At 41.2% G+C, this 17,738-nt stretch overlaps 1 protein-coding gene across 1 annotated transcript in view; it reads right to left on the bottom strand.

The window, feature by feature from the left end:
* The window catches only part of RFX4 (regulatory factor X4), a 141,858-nt gene that overhangs the window by 101,711 nt on the left and 22,409 nt on the right, over positions 1-17,738 (bottom strand). Inside the window, exon 3 of the mRNA XM_077168613.1 lies at positions 8,589-8,649. Coding sequence (XP_077024728.1) covers positions 8,589-8,649 — 61 coding nt within the window. The remainder of the gene's footprint in view (positions 1-8,588; positions 8,650-17,738) is intronic.

The raw sequence follows: 17,738 nt of genomic DNA, 5'->3' as shown, positions 1-17,738 counted from the left end.
TTGCTGAACCTGTAAATTGGGCCGTCCCAACTCCTTCCAAATGTCAAGCAATGGGCTGAATCTGGGCTTTTTTTCTGTCATTGTAATGACTTTAATGGACCAGAACATGAAACAATCTAATCTATATCCTTGTGTTTGGCCTACAAACCACCAAGTTGGCATTTCTGGGAGGCCTGGGCTCAGCCAGGGTCTGGAATCCCTAATCAATTCCATTAGCCAAAACTAAGCAGTGTATAATAGCAAGTTCTGTGCTGTTGCCAATGCTTCTGTTGAGGCCTAAGAGGGGATGTGCAGCCCAGAGCTCTGGTGGCCCCAAATGGCAGCTGAGGTGACATTGGCAGCACATAACCATTCCCTACCACAGCCATCCCACTCAATCTCCCCTTTCCATTTATTCTCTGTCTCTAATCATCTCTACATATTCACCATTACAAGTAGAGTCCAAAGAACATCTTTGTATGTGCCCCTTTGCATACATGTGTGTGTGTTTCTCCCATGCTGGTATCAAGAAATGGAATTGCTGAATTGTTAATAAAATATTAATGGGGCTACAACATTGCCCACTTAAATGGTTTTACCATTTTACACTTTCACCCATAAAAAAATACAGGCATACCTTGTTTTATTGTGTTTCATTTTATTGAGCTTCATGGATAATGTGCTTTTTATAAATGAAAGGTTTGTGGCAACCCTGCATCAAGTAAGTCTATTGGCACCATTTTTCCAACAACATGTGCTCATTTCATGTCTCTGTGTCACCTTTTGGTAATTCTTTCAATATTTCAAACTTTTTTCATTATTATTATGTCTACTATAGTGATCTTTGATCACTGATCTTTGATGTTACTATTGTATTTGTTTTGGGACACCACAAATTGTGCCCATATAAGACAGAAATCTGTGTTCTGACAGCTCCACCGATGAGCCATTCTCCCATCTCTCTCCTCTCCTTGGGCATCCCTATTCCCTGAGAAACAACAATATTGAAATTAGGCCAATTAATAACCCTACCATGGCTTCTAATTGTTCAAGAGAAAGGAAATATGTCTCTCACTTTAAATCAAAAGCTAGAAATGATTAAGCTTAGGGAGGAAGGCATGTCAAAAGCTGAGATAGGCCAAAAGCTTGGACTCGTGTCAAATGGCCAAGTTGTGAATGCAAAAGAAAAGTTCTCAAAGAAATTAAAAGTGCTACTCCAGTGAACACATGAATGAAAAGAAAGGTTAAGAGGTTTGGATAGAAGATCAAACCAGTCAAAATATTCCCTAAAGTTAAAGCCTAACCCATAGCAAGGCCCTAAGTCTCTTCAATTCTATGAAGGCTGAGAGAAGTAAGGAAGCTGTAGAAGAAAAGTTTGAAGCTAGCAGAGGTTGGTTCATTAGGTTTAAGTAAAGAAGCCATCTTCATAACATAAAAGTACAAGGCGAAGCAGCAAGTGCTGCTGTAGAAGCTGCAGCAAGTAATCCAGAGGCTCTAGCTAAGATGATTGATGAAGGTGGCTACAATAAACAAAGATTCTCAATGTAGATGAAACAGCCTTCTTTTGGAAGATGCCATCTAGGACTTTCATAGCTATAGAGGAGAAAACAATGCCTGTCTTCAAAGCATCAAAGGACAGGCTGATTCTCTTATTTGGGACTAATGTAGCTGGTGACTTTAAGTTGAAGCCATTGCTTATTTACCATTTTGAAAATCTCAGGGCCTTTAAGAGTTATGCTAAATCTATTCTGCCCATGCCCTATAAATTGAACAACAAACCCTGGATGATAGTACATATGCTGACAACATGGTTTATTGGACATTTTAGGCCTGCTGTTGAGACCTACTCCTTAGAAAAAAATATTGTTTTCAAAATATTACATTTGAATATTCATTGACACCTGGTTGCACAAGAGTTCTGATGGAGATGTACAATGAGATGATTATTGTTTTCATGCCAGCTAACACAATATCCATCTGCAGTCCAAGGATAAAGGAGTCATTTCAACTTTCAAGTCTTATTAATTAAGAATTATATTTTGTAAGGCTACATAGCTGCCATAGATAGTGACTCCTCTGATAGATCTGGGCAAAGTCAATTGAAAACCTTCTCAAAAAGATTCACCATTCTAAATGCCATTAAAAACATTTATGATTCATTGGAGGAGGGCAAAATATTAACGTTGACAGGAGTTTGGAAGAAGTTGATTCCAGTTCTCATAGATGACTTTGAGGGGTTCAAGACTTCATGAAGGAAGTAGCTGCAGATGTGGTGGGAACAGCAAGAGAACTAGAATTAGAAGCAGAGCCTGAAGATGTGACTGAATTGCTGCAATCTCATGATAAAACATGAACAGATGAGGAGCTGGCTCTTATGGATGAACAAAGAAAGTGGTTTCTTGGGATGGAATCTATTCCTGGTGAAGAAGCTGTGAACATTGTTGAAATGGCAACAAAAGATTTTGAATGTTACATGAACTTAGCTGATAAAGCTGCAGCAGGATTTGACTCCAGTTTTGAAAACCACTCTTCTGTGGGTAAATGCTATCAAATAGCATTTTTTCTTGAAAAGAAGAGTTAGCCGATGTGGGAAACTTCATTGCCTTATTTTAAGAAATTGCCACAACCACCCCAACCTTCAGCAACCACCACTCTGATCAGTCAGCAGCCAGTAATGTCAAGGCAAGAACTTTACTGCTGAAGCTTGGATTGATGGTAGCAATTTTTAGCGATAAAGTATTTTTAAATTAAGATATGTACCTTGTTTTTCTAGACATAGTGCTAATGCACATGTAATAGACTACGGTATAGTATAAATATAACTTTTATATATACTAGGAAAGAAAAAAATGCGCATGACTTGCTGTTTTGCAATATTCACTTTATTGTGGTGCTCTGGAACTGAACCTGCAATATCTCCGTCGTATATCTGAACTTAAAAAAATAAGTTGCACCACAACATAGCATCTCATTCTCTGCTTCTTCACGTGCCCGTTAATTTACCTGTAGCCAAAGCCTTCTTGCAGGACATAGTCATACCTATTAACATCATCCAGTACCTTTGCTTGAATTCAGAATTAAGGTACTCAGTTTCCCTTTTTGGAACCATGTGGTCTAACTCATTGTATTATGAAAATGAATAACATTATGTCACTGTTGGACAAAGAATCAAGTGAGAAATGAGTGGAAAACTTCAGATATTAGTTACACCCAATGCATCTGGATGAGGAGCTATACCTGGCATAAACCGTCAACATATTGATTCTTTGGAATAGTGCCAAGCTGAATTTTCTACCTACAGACTTCAAGAAAGTTCCAAAGAGAAGTGCTAAACTTATTTTGTTTTCATTTGAAATACTGAGAGCCTGTGAACCTCCCAAGGCCTCGTTTTTAGTTTTTCAAAAGAAATAAAAGTGTCCCCCAAGAAAGTGACAATTTGATCTTTGTTACGGATTGAATCATATTCCATGCAGAGACATGTTCAAATCCTAATCTCTGGTCTGGTGGAGATGAGCTCATCTGTAAATAGGATCTTTGAAGATGTTATTAATAAGGTGATGCCAAACTGAATAAGGGTGAGCCTTAACCCAACATGACTGGAGTCCTTATAAGCGAGGACATTTCAATACAGTGAGGAGGAGACAGACACATGCCCCTGGCCATGTGACAGGGCAGAGACTGAGATGAGACTACCCAGGAAGTCACCACCAGAACACCATGGAGCTCAGAGAAAGTGTGATCCTGCTGACACCTTGATTTTCGACTTGTAGCCTTCAAACTGTGAAGCAATAAATTCCTGTCATTGAAGCCAACTCATTTGTAGTACTTTATTACAGCAGCCCTGGCAAACTAAGACAATTTCTTCTATCCATTTCCTTGTGCAAAGGGACTCCTTTCCTCTGTAAAGAGCTGAAAGGGAACTGTTTCCACCCTGACAGTGCACAAAGGAGCACAGGGTAACACAGCTGACAAGGGGGTGTGATCAGGGAGGGTCCAAGGTGGGGGGGGACATGTGCTGGCAGCAAGCAGTCTAGGAGGATGGGACAGGCTGCTTTCCATTTCGAAATTCTGTGCATGAATAGAGGGTATTGTGCAGCTAGGATTCTAGCAGCGCTCACCATCCCCAGCGGGCTGGGATTTACTAACCCTGTGACCGAGGATGCTGGAAAGGGTTTGGCAGAAGGCATTTGACAATATTTGCCTGTTTTCTGCTAGGAGCTGCCTCCAGATCCCATGGCCCTGATTATTTTAGGCTCCCTGGCTGCTGTGTTATTTGTTCTTAGAGTAGGCATGGTCTCTTGGAAGATATGGAGGGAGTTAATGGCAAGGAGGGGAAGGTGGAGTAACAAATAGCTCTCAGCCCAACTCTATACACCAAGCCAAATATCCCAGGACAGCTCAGCACTATCAGGCTAGTGGCTGTCACCTTGGACCTGCCCACCCTTTCCTGGGCCTTTCTTGGGTCTGCCTGCTGTCACCTTGGACCTGCCCACCCTTTCCTGGGCCTTTCTTGGGTCTGCCTACCTCACTGTCTGGAGGCCCTGCCCACTGCCCACTGGAGAGACTGGTCAGGAAGAAAGATGTAAAAATCTCAGAGAGTATGATGCTACATTGTGGCACTAGGTTCCTATTTTTAAAAAAAAGTATTTTGTATTGCAGATGAAGGTATAAAATGGTAAAGTCAACTAAGTGGGCAATTTTGCAATTCTATTAACATCCCAAGTGTGTACATCTAGCAGTTCCACTTACTGAGAACCCACATGTGGTATCACATGTGCCTGTAAGGGGGCACATCTGAAGATGTCCTTTGCAGCTTTATTTGTAATGGCATAGACAAGAGTTGGACACAACCAAAATGACTAAATAAGTTTGGCTGTTGTCTTATGTGGAATACTGCACAGCAGTTAAAATGAGGTAGTTCTTTATGTACTAATAGAGGTGTAGCTTCCAGATACTTGACTGGGTTAAAAAGCAAGTTGTGGATTGATAAGTATGGCAGGTTGTGAAATAATATCTACAGTATCATATATCTGCATTCTGTTTATAGAGGAGAAGATACTCGATAAAAAAAACACAGAAACTTTAACAGGTACATATGCATGCAAATGCACAGGCAAAGGTCCAGAAATTACATATATGGGAAGGTAAGTAACCACGAATGGACTTTATAATGTTTTAATTTTTAACAAGGGAAATCCATTACTTATGCAGATAAAAATAAAAGCAAAACAAAAAATGCATTTATTGAATTTACTTATATCCTGCCTTTTTCTACAAAGCAAGCAAAAGAAAAAGGAGAGAAGAGATCGAAGAAGTACATAAGCATCAGATTTAGTTCTGAACTCCCTGGCAGCCAGAACAAAAAGGGGACACATTGTAAATTACATCACTCTTCTTATAAAATGGAGGGTGCATCCATTTCCTTTCTGAGTGACATAGTTTTTTCTTTCTTTCTTTTTTTTTTTTTGCAAGGGCAGGCACTGGGAAACGAACCCAGGTTTCCGGCATGACAGGCAAGAACTCTGCCTGCTGAACCACCATAGCTCGACATAGTTTTTTTTATTGAAACTATATTCTAAAACAATTTACTCATATGAAACCTTTTATAGGCGGCTTCAAGTTGCATGTCCTCCATCACAGTTTTAAGGATTATTCTGTTCCTATTTAATTTTAAGAAAATGTTCTACTTTTTTTATATCCTGCCATTTATATACTCTCTCCCCTACCTATCTCTCCACCCTCTCTTGCATCACTCTTGTCCTTGCCTGCAAATGCTCCAACCCCAAAGGCCACCTTCTTGTGGTCTTTTGGGCAAACTCAGCCTGTTCCTATCCTAGGAAGGACTAGCGGATGCTATGGTGTGTGGCCCAGATCACCCCTCAGGTCCGAGGCGTTGTTGCCCAGGGCCGGGAGGTTGGCGGCTGAGGCTGAGTCCCGCCAAGGGAACAGTCCTCAGCAGACTGTGAGGGGAGCAGCCTTACCCTCAGGTATCTCCCAGGTGCACTGCCTCCACTCAGGTCCTCTCTGAAGGGCCATCCCAGCCTCAGAACTCCTGGTGGGGGTGGATGAAGCCTCTGTGAATCCTCCTTGCAGCCCAGCACCCCTCGCCTGCCCAGTTCAGCTCCCCTGCCTCGCAAACAGGTGTTAACACTGGGTGCATGCCTGAATATGCCACCTGTAGGCATAGCTCCATCTCAGTCTGTCTCCAGGGAAACTGACCTAAACCAGGAGAGCCTTTCCAGAAGCTGTTTCCTCTGCCTGGAAGGTTCTCCTGCCACTGATTTTCACAAGGTCACGATCGCAGTGAAGAACTTCTTGTTGTACATATCCTTGTTTAAATGTCAAATCCTTGTTTAAAAGCTTCCTCAGAGAAGCTTTCCCTGACTACCCAATCCAAAATAGCCTCTGAAACACTGTCATATTGACCAATTTTAATTACCTGCACAGGACCTGTCACTATTTGGTACATTCCTCATTTATTTATTTATCTTTTTTTTTTAATTATCCTTTCTTTCCCCGTTCACCAGCATCTATTCTTGGTCTATCTTATCCATCCACCACTGCATTCCTAGGGCCTACAACAGAGCCTAACAAATAGTAGGGACCGAGTAAACATTTCTTGAATTAGTTAATAGCTGAAATTCTATCTTAAGCCTATAACATAAAGGGAAGTAGAAGAAAAATTGATGTTCTTTGAACAACTTTTGATAATAAGACTAAAATTTACAAACTTTCAAATCTGATTTGGCCTTGAAAACAGATACATCATAGAAAAAAATCCACTGCTTGACCATGTGAATCGGAAGATGAAATCTCCTCTGGAAAGATCTATGTGACCCTTTATTTAGAAAAACAGATAGTTTTGTATAGAATTAGGCACGGTGGAAGGAGAACTGACTGTGCATAGGTCAGGAAAGAGACAAGCCCTGCTCTGAGCATCTCTGCAGGCCCAGAAGGAGGGGTATGCTTAGTGACCGGTGACTGTCCCTCTCTAGGCCAGGCACCATTCAAGCACTTTCTTTGTGCCACCTCATTTCAACTTCATGACTACCTTCTAAGTGAAATGTTACTGGTATCCCCATTTCACAGGCAAGAAGATTGAAACATAGAAAGGTGAAGGACCTTGCTCAAGGTAGGTGGTAAAGCTGAGATGGAAGCCCTGGCAGACTATCTCAGGAGACTGCACTGTCCATCACTTCACTGCTGCTAAGGAGATGTCCGGTAATCTCAGAAAAACAGACATGAAAAAGGTAATTTTTTTCTAGTCTCTTTCCAATTTTTTATTCCGGAATGTATGACATGTTCAGGCTATTAAAGTGGCCTTGTCTGTCAATTCCTTGCATTTCTAGAAACTCTTGCTCACATCCATTTGATATTCTAGCCTTATGGGAACTTGCCTGGCCATAATTTTTGAGAAGGAGTGCAAAAAGGACATTAACCTGGAAAGTAGAGTCAAATTTCAGATAAAGCAAAAAGCAGCAACTGCAATGAGAAGAAAACAACAGGGGGGAGCAAAACGATGGAGATGAGCTAAAAGGCTAGAAATGGATCTGCTGAAAACAATCTTCGCTATCCTTGGAACCAAACAAGCTGACTGTTCAGACTTGTTAAGAAGGATTGAATTACATTCCTCGATGCTTTCTTCCAATGTTGTTTTCCTCTCACCTGTGGACGGATTAGATGAGAGAATCTAATATGATTTGCTCATCAAAGCCCATCTGCCTCCTTTTCTGATCTGTTCTTTCATCTCCATCCTTCCTGATTTTTCCCTTCCTCTTTTTCCAGTTAAAGACACCCAGCCAGATTCCTGCTTCTTCTAATGTCTGTATGGCTATTCAGACAAATGATTTAACTTGTCTAAGTTTTGTTTTCCTCATCTGTAAAATGGGCATGGTTATGAGGATAAAATAGGCATGTATGCAAAGTGGTTCCAGCATGGTGGCTGGAACATGATACCTTTTCCTTACTTTCTTCACCTTACTTCTTTGACCCTTAATTCCTTCCAGTTTGCCCGGTGAGGGGGATCTGAGTTTATGATTTGACAAGAGTATTTGAGGGATGGCCTTGAGGCACAGGGAGCTCTGGTGTTCAGATCTATCACATAATTTCCAAATAAGCTCTTAAAGGAGAATTTGACAGTAATATCAAGCATGAGTATAACTACTTAAACAGCATCATTAAATATTACAGCAAGTCCAAATATTAAAGAGAAAGCATTCTAATAGATAACTCTTGCTAATGCTATTAATTTAAAATAATTGTAGTAGAGTTGTGATTAACTATTAACCCAATAAGAACTCATTGGAAGGGGTAAACAGACCTGTTTTTCTATTTTTGCAACATTCTTAATGGTAATGATGGATTTTGTAAAATAAATGAACATCATCCATGTTATCCCCAAATAAAAATATGAAAATTCAAATCTCCAGGCTAGATCTAAGTTGGGCAGTTTGTACACACCTGAAATTAAAATAGATTTCATGTCCATATTCGGATGTCAAGTTACCACCACAGTATCAAAATATCCTCATGATATCCTAACCTATAGGTAGGGAGATATAGGTATGTGAGCAGTCCATCAAGGAGAGCTTTCTAAAAATGGAACTTACCATTGCAGAGTAGCAGGAGTGGAGTGGGGCTTGCATGCTCTATTATTTTCTTTTTCCTCATCTGTTAAAGGAAAGAAAAAGGAGCTAAGTTCGGCAGGAGAAACCAAAAGGCTTTTCAGTGCTCCCAAGTTTATATAGACTGTGTTTCCCTCAGATTTTAATGCATTGCAAACAATGATAGTTTGTTTTTTTTCCAACATGTTAGATTCATCGTAATTGAATAAGAAAAAAAGGGAGACTAAATTTTATAGAAAACTCTTACATCAGTTTGGATTTGGATTTGACATAATGTGTTAAGAATCTGAAAAGCTATCTCCCTTCATCACTAAACACTGTGATACACTTATCCACCTCCTAGTCCCCAACTGAAGCATAACATTTATTTGACGTCACGATTTTGACCCTAAGGACACTCTGACCTCACTCAGCATTTGCCCACTGTATCCCAAATGCAGGAGGGAGTACAGGGTAGACAGGATGTGTGTAAGTGTTCAGAAGAATCAGCGACATGATGGAGCAGGGGTTGCCAAATATTTTTCTGTAGAGGGCCAGATAGTAAATATTTTACGTTTAGCTGGCCAAGGGGCACAATCAAGAATATTATGGGGACATTTATATAACAAGAGAGAAAACAAATTCCCACACATTTTTTTAAAAACTTTTTTTATTAATTAAAAAAATTAACAAAACATTAAGATATCATTCCATTCTACATATGCAATCAGTAATTCTTAATATCATCACATAGTTGCAAATTCATCATTTCTTAGAACATTTGCATCGATTTAGAAAAAGAAATAAAAAGAAAACAGAAAAAGAAATAAAACAATAATAGAGAAAAAAAAGATTATACATACCATACCCCTTACCCCTCCTTTCATTTACCACTAGCATTTCAAACTAAATTTATTTTAACATTTGTTCCCCCCTATTATTTATTTTTATTCCATATGTTCTACTCTTCTGTTGATATAGTAGCTAAAAGGAGCATCAGACACAAGGTTTTCACATTCATAGAGTCTCATTGTGAAAGTTATATCATTGTTCAATCATCATCAAGAAACATGGCTACTGGAACACAGCTCTACATTTTCAGGCAGTTCCCTCCAGCCTCTCCACTACATCTTGAACAACAAGGTGATATCTATTTAATGCATAAGAATAACCTCCAGGAAAACCTCTCGACTCTGTTTGGAATCTCTCAGCCATTGACACTTAGTCTCATTCACTCTTCCCCCTTTGGTCGAGAATGTTCTCTCAATCCCTTGATGTTAATTCTCAGCTCATTCTAGGGTTTTTCTCAGTCCCTTGATGCTGAGTCTCAGCTCATTCCAGGATCTCTGTCCCACGTTGCCAGGAATGTCCACACCCCTGGGAGTCATGTCCCATGCAGAGAGGGGGAGGGTGGTGAGACTGCTCGTCATATTGGCTGGAGAGAGAGGCCACATCTGAGTAACAAAAGAGGCTCTCTTGGGGGTGACTCTTAGGCCTAAATTTTAAGTAGACTTGACCTATCCTTTGTGGGGTTAAGTTTCATATGAACAAACCCCAAGACTGGGGGCTCAGCCTATATCTTTGGTTGTCCACATTACTTGTGAGAATATCAAGAATTCAACTTGGGGAAGCTGAATTTCTCCCCTGTCTCACCATTCCCCGAAGGGGGCTTGCAAATACTTTTCCAGTCACTGATCAAATCTCTCTGGGATTCATCGGGGCATCACTCTGGCTGGACAAACCAACAAAATCTCTTGTCCTACCTGAGATTCCAAGTACTTATGACATTCAATCAAACTATCTACATGAGTTATATTAGGAAATGCTCTAGTCAAAATATAAATTTTGTAACAAATAAACATTTTTTGCTTTAGTCTCACACATAAGGTGACATTTTAAAATATTAATTATCATCTATTTTTGGCACCCTGCAATAATGACATTCCTTTGTTCTTCCTCATGCAAATACATTTTTAAAACTTGTACATTGTACATTTCACTATTATTATACACTCTAGGCATTCCTAGATTATACCATCTTGATCTTTAACATCTATCTTTCTTTCTGATTTCATGTATGTCTCCAGCCCTCCTCCCTCTATCATTCTCACATGCAGCTTCATTCAGTGTTTTAACATAATTGTATTACAGTTAGGTAGTATTGTGCCGTCCATTTTTGAGTTTTTGTATCCAGTCCTGTTGCACAGTCTGTATCCCTTCAGCTCCAATTACTCAATATCTCACCCTATTTCTATCTCCTGATGGTCTCTGTTACCAATGACATATTCCAAGTTTATTCACTAATGTCATTTCATATCAGTGAGACCATACAGTATTTGTCCTTTAGTTTTTGGCTAGTCTCACTCAGCGTAATGTTCTCAAGGTCCATCCATGTTGTTACATACTTCAAAAGTTTGTTCTGTCTTAAAGCTGCATAATATTCCATCGTATATGTATATACCACAGTTTGTTTAGCTACTCGTCTGTTGATGGACATTTTGGCTGTTTCCATCTCTGTGCAATTGTAAATAATGCTGCTATAAACATTGGTGTGTAAGTGTCCGTTTGTGTCTTTGCCCTTAAGTCCTCTGAGTAGATACCTAGCAGTGGTATTGCTGGGTCATATGGCAATTCTATATTCAGCTTTTTGAGGAACCACCAAACTGCCTTCCACAGTGGTTGCACCATTTGACATTCCCACCAACAGTGAATAAGTGTGCCTCTTTCTCCACATCCTCTCCAGCACTTGTCATTTTCTGTTTTGTTGATAATGGCCATTCTGGTGGGTGTGAGATGATATCTCATTGTGGTTTTGATTTGCATTTCTCTAATGGCCAGGGACATTGAGCATCTCTTCATGTGCCTTTTGGCCATTTGTATTTCCTCTTCTGAGAAGTGTCTGTTCAAGTCTTTTCCCCATTTTGTAATTGGATTGGCTGTCTTTTTGTTGTTGAGTTGAACAATCTCTTTATAAATTCTGGATACTAGAACTTTATTTGATATGTCGTTTCCAAATATTGTCTCCCATTGTGTAGGCTATCTTTTTACTTTCTTCTTTTTTTTTTCACATGGGCAGGCAGCAGAAATCAAACCCGGATCCTCGGGCATGGCAGGCAAGCACTCTTACCTGCTGAGCCACTGTGGCCCGCCCTCTTTTTACTTTCTTTATGAAGTTCTTTGATGCACAAAAGTGTTTAATTTTGAGGAGCTCCCATTTATTTCTTTCTTTCTTCAGTGCTCTTGCTTTAGGTGTAAGGTCCATAAAACCACCTCCAATTATAAGTTTCATAAGATATCTCCCTACATTTTCCTCTAACTGTTTTATGGTCTTAGACCTAATGTTTAGATCTTTGATCCATTTTGAGTTAACTTTTGTATAGGGTGTGAGACATGGGTCTTCTTTCATTCTTTTGCATATGGATATCCAGTTCTCTAGACACCATTTATTGAAGAGACTGTTCTGTCCCAGGTGAATTGGCTTGACTGCCTTATCAAAGATCAAATGTCCATAGATGAGAGGGTCTACATCTGAGCACTCTATTCGATCCCATTGGTCAATATATCTATCTTTATGCCAGTACCATGCTGTTTTGATCCCACACATTTTTTATTAATGAAATAAAAATATAATAATAATGACTAAAATTTTGTAATGGGTCTATTAATGAGAAGAATAAAATTATTTTTATGGGGGGGCATTTCTTTTAATTGGGTTTCAAAGTGTTCCCTATCATCAAATGAATTACAAATGTTCATCTGTAAAAGTCATTCTTAGCTTGCAGGCCAAGAATATAATGTAGATATTTACATGTCAAGAGAGAAAACAAATTCCCACATATTTTTTAAATAGTGGGAAATTCTGTTCTTTTTTAATATACTTATTAACTTACTTATATATAAAGGTATAGAATTAAGCCTGTTTGAAAGGATTTATAAGTATATAAAAACACATAAGTATTTTAGCTCAGTTTATATTGTATTTCTTCATTTTATATATATATGATTAATTTAAACCAATCATAGTCAGCCAGCGCTCCCAGGCCACTGATTGGTTTATGTGGGCAGTGTGGCATGATGCTGGCCTGTCAGACTGGATATCCCTCTGGGTGCTTCTGGGAAAGACATTTTTTTCCCTAGTTAAAAAGAACGGGGGAGAGGGTGGGCCACGGTGGCTCAGCAGGCAGAGATCTCCTTGCCATACTGTAGACTGGGTTTGATTTCTGGTGCCTGCCCATGAAAACAGAATGAGGTTGAGACTCAGTCCTGTCCTGCTTTTGTATGTGGACATGAGAGGCCTCAGTACCCAGAGCTGGGTAGCAAACTTTTGACTGGAAAATGACTAGCCAGAGGAAGAAGTCAATGCCGAGGAAGACAGAGAGGAAAGTAGAAAGATTGGGTATTCTGAATCTCATGCTGTGCCTCTCGATTTAACCGACCCTAAAACGGGCTGCCTCTGGACTATCTGTTTGGTGAGATAATACAATTTTGTCAGTTAATAAAACTGGTTTTCTCTGGGCATTCTCTTCTGTGACACCAAAACCACCCTAGCTGATGTAAACACGAACACTCGATGCTCTCTGGAACAAAATGTCTCAATTCCTCATGGCCTCGACACCTGTTCATGCTGTTTCGTCAACCCAGAGTCCATTCTAAGTTTATCCCATCTTTTGATGCTAGAATAAGTGACATTTCTTCTCTGAAGCCTTTCCATCCTGCCTCTCCAAGTCAGGATTCCTCACCCCTAACTCTGTCCTTCTACAGCCTATTGCAGGTCTCTCAACTGTTTAGCCATCTTGACTGTTATTTCTGCACATATCCATCTCTCCTATTTGAGGGTTAGCTAATTAAGAGGGCAGAGATGGTGTCTTAGTCATCTTTATGTTCCCTTCTGCCAGTGCCTAGCGTAGTTCCTTCCACTTGATATATAACTAAATAGTTAAGTCTTTCTTCCACAAATGTCTTCCATGAACTTAAAAAGATAAAATAAAATAAAAAGATAGCACAATAAAGAGCAAGAACAGGCGGGTCTCACAAGAGGGTAGGTAGACACATAAAACAATGTTCAACTTGGTTGTTCACAACAAAATAAAAAGTAAAAACACAAGGCACTATTTACATCTTTGAGAGTTAACAAAAATTCTAAATAAGGATGATTCCCCATGATAGCATATACCTGGTGAGGCTGACACCGCGATACTTCTCTGAAGGTAGCGCCAAGTTTTTTGGTAAGTAACTTGCCAATAATATTGAGAATCATCTAAAATGCCCACTCACTTGAACTCACAATCCAACTCCTAAAAATTATACTAGGCAAATAATTTAAAAGAAAGAAAAAGCTATATAAAAACACATAATGAACTGCATTTTTTAAACAAAGGAAGAAGTATAAACAATCTAAATTTATTTCTACTTAGCTTGTGTTGCACGTGATTAACATTTGTTTCCCCCTAGAACTAGCTGAATTGTTGGATATTTCTATTTCCCCTGTTTCTTTAAATTTTAGCATTTTGGACAACCTGGATTAAATGGTAAAAGACCTAGACTGGAATCGATTTAAAAACTGAATGACCATGACTGGCAAATCATTCGACTTCCTTGAGTTTCATTTTTCTTTATTTGTAAAATGGTTATCTTATAAGACTATTGTGAGGATCTTATTAACTAACTTAAGAAGTATTTATTGAATACCTAATTTGTGCCAGCTCTACACCGGGGATAAAGAAATCAAACTCTCGCCCTTGGCAGGAGTAAGATGTGATAAACGCAGTGATACAGGTAGTCGAAGAGAAGTCAGCCAACCCAGAGTGGATGAAGAGGCAGGGCCTGTCAGGGGAGGCTTCCTGGAAGAGGCGACAGGTGAACTGAAACCTGGAGTGAGCCGGAGGGCAGGAAGGTGGGGAGGAGGTTGGGGGGTGGGGTGGAGAAGGTGAAGTGCAGACAAAGGCCCTGGGACCTGAGCGATCATGACACCTCCCAGATACTAGGTGGCTGCAGCCCAGTGGCTTGGTGGGTGAAGAGGATAATAGTAACGCCTCCTTAAGGCTCTTGGGGACGATTAAGTGAAACAAGTTTAGCAGAAGATAGGGGCTCAAAAAATGTCAGCTGCAGGGCAAAGACTGCCCCTGGCTGCTGCTGGGCCTCCGGGAGGCTTTGGAGCCACTCTGTCCAGCCGGAATCTCCAGCTGGCAGCAGGCAAGGGTGGTCTCCACTCGCCCCGCCCAGGAAGACTTTCAGGGTCACAGACAGCCACATGGACAAGGGCCCTGCAAGGCGGACGAGCCCTGGGGACACACAACTCCCTGCCAGAAGTGGATTTCAGTCAAGCCTTCAAGGGATGGCTGGGATACTTAAAATGACATCGTTTTCTGCCTCCAAAAGTAATATATGTTTGTTTTAGAAAATGTGGAGAAATTATAAATCTCTAGAAATCCAAGCCCCTCTCAACCCAAAGAACTATGGTTGGCTTTTATTCCTGTTTACCCCTGGTCTTTTTTCCATGTTCTCTCATGCATGAGCACACATGCGCAGATACAGACACACACACCCAATTTAAGACAAGTGAAGGTCAGACTGCAGCCTGGTTTGTAACCCACGTCTTCACCTTTGAAGGGACAGGTCAGACGTTGACAGGAGGACACCGAGGGAGAGGGTGTTCCCAGAGGAGGAAGAGGGTGTTCCCAACGAGGGGGAGCTGGACAAGTTCCTCCTCCTGGGATTCCATTACAATGTCTGTCGCGCAGGTGGTACTTGTCTCAATGTGTCAGGGGTTTTGTCTTTTTATTCACCTCACCTTTGTGATGGCCCTTTGCTGATACCGGTGAATGGAAAGAAAACCTGCTCTGAAGACAGGCAGATTTGGGTTTGAATTCCAGCTTTGCCCCGATCTCAGGACGGGAGCTTGAGCAGTGGTTTGACTCATTCAAGCCTGAGGGCCTTTATCATAAAACGAGAATCATAACCTAAATCACAAGGGTGTTTTGAGGATTAAACATAATAATATATGTTAAAAACTAGATACATTTTTAAAAGACTACCATAATAACAATAGCATTCGCTGGTTGACTGTTTAAGCCAGGTGCTGTGCATTGCTTCTCATATGCTATCTAATTTCAATCTTCCCAACAGTGCTATGAAGATACTTTATAGCTGTATTTTATAAATAAGGAAGCCGAGCTTTGTACCAGACTGTGCAGCCAGCAAGTGGAGAGGGGTTGGGCCTGGAGACTGGAGATTGCTCTGTGCCCGACATGTAGCGGCTACTGATAATACTTAGATGAGAACTGGTCTGTGCTGACACCATCATGCGCCCTCAGGCTCCAACGTCAAGCAGGTGCCTTCCGCCCTGGGGTCTCCTCTCCCTCTACATACCACAAGTGCCTTCACATCTAGCGTCTGGATACCAGCCTACAGGGTGGGTGAGGTGCCACACCAAGGTCTGGCCCTCCGATGTGATGGCTCGCAATCCTAATTCACTCATTCATTCATCAAATGTATACTGAGGGTCTAATATGTTTGAGACTTATGCCAGACGTCAAAGAGAGAGAAAAAACAATCAGCTCTTGAATGCAGAGCCCAATTATCAGCAAAAAATATATATAAGTCATGGGCAGGAACTGCGAAGGGCAGGTCCAGGAGGCAGCAGCTGCACCTAACGTGGGACGTGATGCTGACCTTGGGAACTGAAGGAGACAGGAGTGAAAGAGCGGGGGAAGAGGGCAGGAGAGAACATTTTAGGTGGGTTGAAATAGCTATAGTTCATAGAGGCTTGATTGGTCCTGCTAAATGCCTCTTTATTTTAACAGAGAGAAATGCCTCAAGCCAAGTTAGATTCATACCGGAAGGTAGAATTTCAAGCCAGCAAGATTCTTGGAATGATTCACAGCACACTCTGAGCTGTCTCCCCCCAGTGCCATCCTCACCAAATCCATAGAGCCTCAGTCTGCTGCGAAAACCTCCCACCGGGAATGCTGCGTGGGATCTGGTCTCCTCCTTGCCACTCTGTTCTGCTCCCACTTGGCAGTTAAGGTTCCTAACACATTTTACAGACCTCGATCCAATCCCCAGTAATGAGCGTCTCTGCTCCCTGCTCTGGATCTGTCTCCCCGTATGAACTCTGAAACCAAACTGCCAAGTTCAAATTCTGGCTTCACCACTTACTAGCTGTGTAACCTTGAACAACCTTCTGATTCCTTAGTTTCCTTCTCTAAAACAGGGGCAATACTGACACTGACCACATAGGGCTATTGTGAGGACTCAGCGACCCACTCCTGCTGCAGTGTGTGCTGTATAAGTGCACCTGTTATATACTAATCATTACTCCTTCAGAGGGGTCATGCACCTAGATCCCTGGTCTGCCTAGGGAGCTGGGCTGGGCAAGCTCTGCATCTGGGACAGGAACCCTCACTCCGCCCCTGTGCTCCCCCAGCACCTTGATGGTCCCTAGCCAAGTCCACGTCACTGTGTGTGGTCCCTACTTGCCCACCGAGGTGTCTGCCTTGCTAATCTGTAAACTCGGGGAGGGCAGAGACCCACAGCCACCACTGTGTCTCCAGCAGCTGCACATGGCAGCAACTCCAGAAGTATTTGTGGGAGGGACTAGCATACTACCACATTTCGATGCTGAGCCTGCCCCTCTGGTTTCAGTAGACATACAAAATGACAATAACTCCCAGCTGACATTTATTGAGGACTTATAATGTGCCAAGCGCTGTGCAAAGCTCTTCATGTTATCACATTTTATTCTCACAGCTGCCCTAGACAGTGGATGATTTCATGCATGTGAAACAGCACAGTACCTGGCATGCACTCAGTGTTCAATCAGTGTTAGGTCTAATTATGTGTATTATCCCCCCCACAGAGGGAGAACCTGAGGCTCAGAGAAGTGAAATCATTTGTTTGAGGTCACACAGTTAGCGGGAAAGCCAGAGACCCAGTCTATATGACATCGAAACCTCCCCCAATCCAAACATTTACAAGCTCCACTCTTCCTTCAAACCTGAAGTACTGGACAGCATATTTTTATGGAACATATTATCTGGCCAATCATTTCTTTTCTACTCTATGCCGATGGAATTCACAATATTTGGGAACTTATTCTAGAATGTTTCCTCACATCCCCCCACTGCCGGGGGCCAGAGTAGCAGAATTTAATATTGA

This window comes from Tamandua tetradactyla, chromosome 7 (assembly GCF_023851605.1).
Source record: "Tamandua tetradactyla isolate mTamTet1 chromosome 7, mTamTet1.pri, whole genome shotgun sequence".
NCBI classification, from domain to species: domain Eukaryota; kingdom Metazoa; phylum Chordata; class Mammalia; order Pilosa; family Myrmecophagidae; genus Tamandua; species Tamandua tetradactyla.
Note: the sequence above shows the minus strand (reverse complement) of the source record. Positions and strands in the feature narration are given on the sequence as shown.